The sequence below is a fragment of the Dromaius novaehollandiae genome, chromosome 1 (assembly GCF_036370855.1).
Source record: "Dromaius novaehollandiae isolate bDroNov1 chromosome 1, bDroNov1.hap1, whole genome shotgun sequence".
Classification (NCBI taxonomy): Eukaryota; Metazoa; Chordata; class Aves; order Casuariiformes; family Dromaiidae; genus Dromaius; species Dromaius novaehollandiae.
This window is the reverse complement of record NC_088098.1, coordinates 122,561,605-122,567,606: the sequence shown is the minus strand read 5'-3', so window position 1 is coordinate 122,567,606 and position 6,002 is coordinate 122,561,605. Positions and strand designations below refer to the sequence as shown.

The following is a 6,002-nucleotide window of genomic DNA, read 5'->3' as shown; positions in this document are numbered from 1 at the left end:
CCTCCGTTACAAACGGAGATACTACAACGGCAGGAAAAGTAGGCCACGTGCAGTGAGCGGACCTGCACCCGCAGAGCTTCTCTGCCTGTGTTTCTCCAACAGAAAGTTTGGCAAACCGAGAACTCTGCACTCTTAGTGCAGTGACTTGTGTGCTCAACCCCCTTGTCTTATAATACCTTTCAAATTCAAAACATCTAACGAGTGAAAAATGGGCACTATACAAAGGTAATGGTCTGTCTAAAAAACACTGACTGAATCCTCTCCCATTCGACATGATGTCTTTCAATGCTAAAGTCTAGAAAAGTTTCTAACTTGTGTCTCATAAACATCAGCAAAGAAACAGAGATGCCAGATGTCTTTTCACAGACTCTTTCAATATTCGACCAGATACACATTTATACTGCACTATATTAAAAAAAAAAAGTATTCAAACCTTTTTGAAGAATTAAAACGTTTAGGAGTGTGAAAGATCAAAGATCTTGAGGATGACTGACAATGAAAGATCAGTTTCACAAATGACTGCTTAAATGTGTCTCTGAGGAGGCAAGGCAGTAGCAAGGTATTTTTACTTAGCTGGACCTAGTTCTGCAGTGAGCTTTGTTAACCTCAGCCTTAGTGCTAGACTGCAGCCAATGCGAAGTTGGAAGCTCAGGTGCTTGTAGTAAGAGGAAACAGATCTCACAGATCTCATGAAATGGTTTCACCTCTTTAACACAGAATTGTTTTTAAAAACACTGTGCTTAAGTGTGTTTTTATTTACTATAAACTAAATTTCTAGGGTCAGTGAAAATGAAAGTGGATGCTTTCTAAAGTTGTCTCTGTACACTTGACAACACTTTGCATGTAGTTGGATAGGCCCCCAGTTCTTCGAGCTGTTCCACATGCTCCATTCCTGTGTCAATATGAAGCCCATTTGCTTCAGAAATTTATGGTAGATCAGCCATGCAAACCTCCCTTATCTACTGTTTGCATGATATTTTTCAAAAGCAACAGGAAAGCAAAACATCTTTTTTAATGACAGATGTTCATGGACACAAAATGCCCCAAAGCAGAAGCAATATTCAAGAAAACTTGTATGCTTTTTTAGGCTTGACTAGAGTGCAAAGTGACAGGCATCTGTACAACTTCCAGTGAAAAAGTTTTAGGCAAAAAAATTTAATGGTGTCCTTCACTCTGCTTGTACCTGCTCCCTTAGGGGGATGGGGGGGAGGGGGAAGGCCCTGGCAGCCATCTTAGGGCACCTGCCTCCGTGTTCCTTAGGGAGCACCAGGTCCATGCTGCTCCTTGGCAGCGTGGTATGATATGCCCGGTTTTTGTCACTGCAAAAATAGCCAAAGACAGGTAACATCAGCATTCATACTATTTCCTATATTTACTAGTAGCGTGAGAGAGTGGCAAACATGCCAGTACTTAAGTTAGTCAGGACCAGAGCATACTTCAGAGTGGTATTTAGCTGGACAAAATGAGACAACAGTGAACAGCAGTGTTGTAGATGTGGAAGGAGATCATACAAACTCAGCGTCTTATGGAAAGGCAAATTAGCTATATCAGCCTAGGAAGAAGAGAGGGACATCACTGTGAACGGTTTAACAGCTCTTGCTGCTCAGTGCTCAGGAGCATTTAAACAAGATGTTCAGACATAAAGAAAGCGATAGAGAAAACAATGGACAATATTATAATGTTTATGTATAAAGCAATCTGGTCAGAAGTATTGTGTACTGGACTGCAATCTCAAAAATGTATCAGAAGATACTCAAGGAATGACCAAAAAAAAAGCAGGTCCACTAGAAGTCTCGTAGAAGGGACCAGCAAGACTACACTTGCCATTGTAGGACAAAGGTTAAGTAAGAAGGCTACGATGAAGAAGCAAAAGCATGAGTGCGGGCAGTGAAGATGGATTAAGGCCTCCCTGTCCCATGGCACAAGTGGCTCCATGTAACTGGTAGCTTAAATATGAAGGACAGCGCCAGGCGCCCCACTGCCGGCAGCACCTCAGCAGGCGTCGTCCACCGCGCAGCCCCCGGCCGCCCCAACCGCCACGCCGAGCAGGCCGGCACGCGGAGGAGGGGGCGGGACTGGCGCAGCGCAACGTCACAGCCCCCCCCTCCCCCCAGCCTGCTCGCCTGTCTGTCCGCGCGCGAGGCAGCGGTTGGAGCGATGAGGCGTTGCGCGGGCCTGGCGGGCGAGGCGCAGGTAGCGCGTGCCGGCCGCGCCCTGCCCGCGCCGGGAGCCGCCGCTCCTCGCAGCCTGGCCGCCCGGGGGGGGAGCGCGGCGGGCCCGAGGGAGCGATGGCGAGGACTGCGCTGCGCAGCCAAGCGCCGTGAGAGGGCGGGTGGCCCGGCGGAGGGGGGAGGCCCCGCTGGGTGCCCGACGGGGCAGGGCTGGTACCGGTCAGCGGCGGTTTTCAGTGTTGGGTGTGAGACACGTGCGAGCTTGGCCCTTGGGACGGCTGGCGTCGTTGCTTAGAGTCTCATGACCCGTATCGGCTGCTTGTTTGGTGTCCTCGGTGTCAGCCTGCGCTTCCTGCGACTCAAAATGCCTCTGCCCAGCAGCATGTCCCGTTTGGGAATCGTGAGGTGCAGTGCACACTTCGCCTTGGCTTGTAAAATGTCTGTGGCAGAGGGGGAGTTGTCATAGAAATTGTGTGATGGAGTTTAAGTGACCCCCTCAGCATCCTGTGGGAGGCTAGTGAGGATTTGAGAATAGGCTGACTGAGGTTATGTGCTGGGGTGTTGAGCACAGGTGTGGGTTTGGTGCTCTGCTCAGGCACCGTGCTGGGCAGGGAGGTAGAATTTGAACCGTAAAGGTTGTGAGCTAAGGTGCAAAACTGGATTGGCTGAACTTCATCATTGGCCAAGAAATCTGCAAGGACTGAAGTCAGGTTTCCGATGTCCAGTCAACTGTCATTACTGTAAGGGGCTGGACAGAAAACTACTTTCCATTGTGTATGTTTGTTTTTAACTTAATGTTGTAATGTGTGGGAGATGTTGAGTAGCTGCTTAAGCAGAGAAAACTTGTCTGCTAGAACTGCAGTGTTGCAAAGATGATACGTGTTTACACTGGGAACTATAGATGAGGATTTTCACCATGTTGTACATGTTATATCTGAAGCCCAATGTTTCGGTAGCATATTTTATTTGAATTTAGCGTCTGCTAGTGAACAGAGCTATTTTTCACGCCTGTACCAAGTTTTGCTCCATAATTTTGAACAATACTGAATAGTCTCTCTAACCTTCCTATCTGAGCATCTATTTGCTGACACACAGGTGGTACTTACTGTTCCTCTGAAGTCCTGTGGCCATGTATTTATGCCCCCATTCAGTACATTCTTGAGATCTGAATGAGTTGTATTTTTCCTGTATCCTGTAATGTGGTGGTACTTGGTCAACGTAACCTTACTGTAGGCACTTTGCAAATGCAGCTTAGAGCATACAATCCAAGTTAAAATAAATATATTTCTTCCATATCTTTACTGTGTCCTCTGAACGCGGAAGGCTAGGACTGGTGTGTTCTGTCCCTAGAACTGTATGGATTTGGAAGAGGGTTGGGAAAGAAATAGACTAACAAGCAAAAAATGGAAGGAAATGTTTAACCTGAGGAAGCAGAGAAGCAAAAAGAGAAAAGGGACTTGTAGAAAATGATCACAAAGGACAGAAATGCCAGGGTGGCATTTTCTGTTAGACTGAAAAAGGTGCTAGTGTTAATGACCTTCATCTGTCTCATGCAGCTGGACTTGAGGAGACTGTGGAGATGGCAGCTTTAGGAGACAGCTTCTTTTGTAGTTCTGTAGTGTCCTCTTCCCTCTGAATGGAGAAAATGCAATCATTCACAGAAGGGATCTCAGTGTTTTTGCACCGTTCTTAAAGAAAGAAACAGTACTTTGATATGTTGTAATTTTGCTTTATGGAAGCATACTGGATGATTAATATTTTGGGCAAAGGAAATTAAACCTTTCACTATGTAATTGTGGATATATGGTAGCCTTTTCAAGATACAACCGTGCGCACATATATATACATCAGAAATGGGAGTTTATGGTTTTTTGATACAGAAATTTCTATTTCATTTTAAAATTAATTTCCATTTTCTTGGACTGTGGATTTAAAGTTATACCAATAGTTTAGCACAAGAGAAAATTAGTAGACATCTTTCCTGTTTTCACTCAGGATTATATTACTTTTATTTGTGATTTGATCGCAAATTATATATTTTTTGAATAATTCATCTTCTGTGAGGAGCAGAAGCTATTTTCTCTGAAAGAACTACTGTAATTTAGCAAGATGGCTGAGCAGCTTGCAAGTATTTGAGTTAGTTAAAAAGGTTACACGTTGTGCCTTAGAACAGTCTCAAAACAATGGCTTAGAGTGTGTGTAGCTGTTCACATTTTCAAACATGTGAACATCAAATTAATTTTTACAGCATTCCGAGGTATGCTGCACACATTTTAGATGAAGAAACAGATGCAGAAAGGTAATATGATTTGCTGTAGGCCACAGTATCAAAAATTAGATTAAAGTCAAAGAGTTTCTATCTCAGAGACTCTTGGTTTGGGTTATTATTAGATAGTTCTCTTAAAATAAGGTTCTGAATTTCTGAAATGATATAATATGGAATATTTTTTTCTGAGGGAAGAGATACCAAGTGAAGAGCACTCAGAACAGCAATGATGTCTTTGTTTTTTTGCATTTCAGAAGGCTGAAACTGAAGATGACTTTGTTAAAGTTAAACGGAGGGATTTGGAAAGGCTGACAACAGAGGTTATGCAATTGTGGGATTTTTTACCCAAAATACTGAATGGGGATATCCTGGGGACATTCCAGAAACTGGATGCTCTTGAATCAAGTGAGTGGAACCATGTTACAAGCTATTATAGATAGTCTGTTTTGTTCTTATTACTATCCTCAGAAAAGCGGTTGGCTCCAGGAGCATTAGGAAAATATTTCTGTATTATTATGCATCTGTTCAGGGGGAACTTGGTCTCCTGCTGAAATGCCAAAAAATGCATATAACATTGGTCCAGTGTTTGGATCAGTGGAATTGGAATTCCATCACTCATCGGCACTCATTGTGACTATATTCAGTTCTTCACTTGCCAGAGCTTTGAGACTGGATCTCTGGTCTAGAAAATCTCCTGGTATAACCTATAGTATGGATGAGAGTGAGCCCGCTTGGCCTGGAATGTGTGCCTCCTCTACTTCAGTCAAGTCCAGTGCCTTGTTCTGCTTTTGTGCCTGTCATCTACATGTTTATTCTTGTAGGGACAAGTATGAGTCCGATTTACCACTGCAGTGGTAAAGTCGTATTTCATGTTTACATAAGAATGCCATTTCATGTTCCTTGTTCATCCAGGCTGATAGTGAAAGCTTCTTTGTTGGGGTGAGGTAGACAGACTGACCCTCAAGATTTTAGTCTTGGAAGGGAAGGAACTTTCTCACCAGGGGATCAGTGGTTGGAGCTAGTGAGAGAACCTGTCGAGCTTCCCTGTGTGCTGCTCAGGACCACATTGTGCAGGGGGTGAGCAGCACAGCTACAGTATGTAATGTCAGCAAATTGGCTGGCGCACGTTCTGCTGCCTCTGTCAAGGCATTGTAGAATGTTAGGAGTAGTGCATCCACCCTTGAATTCCCTTTAGAGCAAAGGAGTGCCCAGCTGGGCGAACTGACTGAACATGATAGAGGGAGCTTCCAGGAATGGCATAGGTAGAAATGGGTTTCTTTGCATCAACTTCCAATGTTACCCATTGTATTTTTTCTCTAGAATGGACCTAAATCTAGTTTCCCTTGACAGAAAACACCCCAATACCTTAAAGGAGGTTGATGCATCCTTCTCTTACCCAGAGGACTTCAAAAGATCTGTGCAGCAGGGAGCTGTTAATGCTATTTCCTGCCTCCTGGCTCGGTTTTGGTTACAGGAACCTTGAAGTCTACCAGTGAAGGATATGGTATATTTGTGTGACTGTTGGCTGTGCTGAAACTGCGGTCATGGTAGATCCTACCTCTGAA

The 6,002-nt window shown here is 44.3% G+C and overlaps 1 protein-coding gene across 1 annotated transcript in view; it reads left to right on the top strand.

Annotated features, from left to right (window-relative positions):
* The first annotated feature begins 2,157 nt into the window (after window positions 1-2,157).
* HSF2BP (heat shock transcription factor 2 binding protein) overlaps window positions 2,158-6,002 on the top strand; it is a 32,083-nt gene continuing 28,238 nt past the window's right edge. Inside the window, exons 1-2 of the mRNA XM_064505667.1 lie at window positions 2,158-2,193; window positions 4,692-4,842. Of these exons, the coding sequence (XP_064361737.1) occupies window positions 2,158-2,193; window positions 4,692-4,842 (187 nt within the window). The remainder of the gene's footprint in view (window positions 2,194-4,691; window positions 4,843-6,002) is intronic.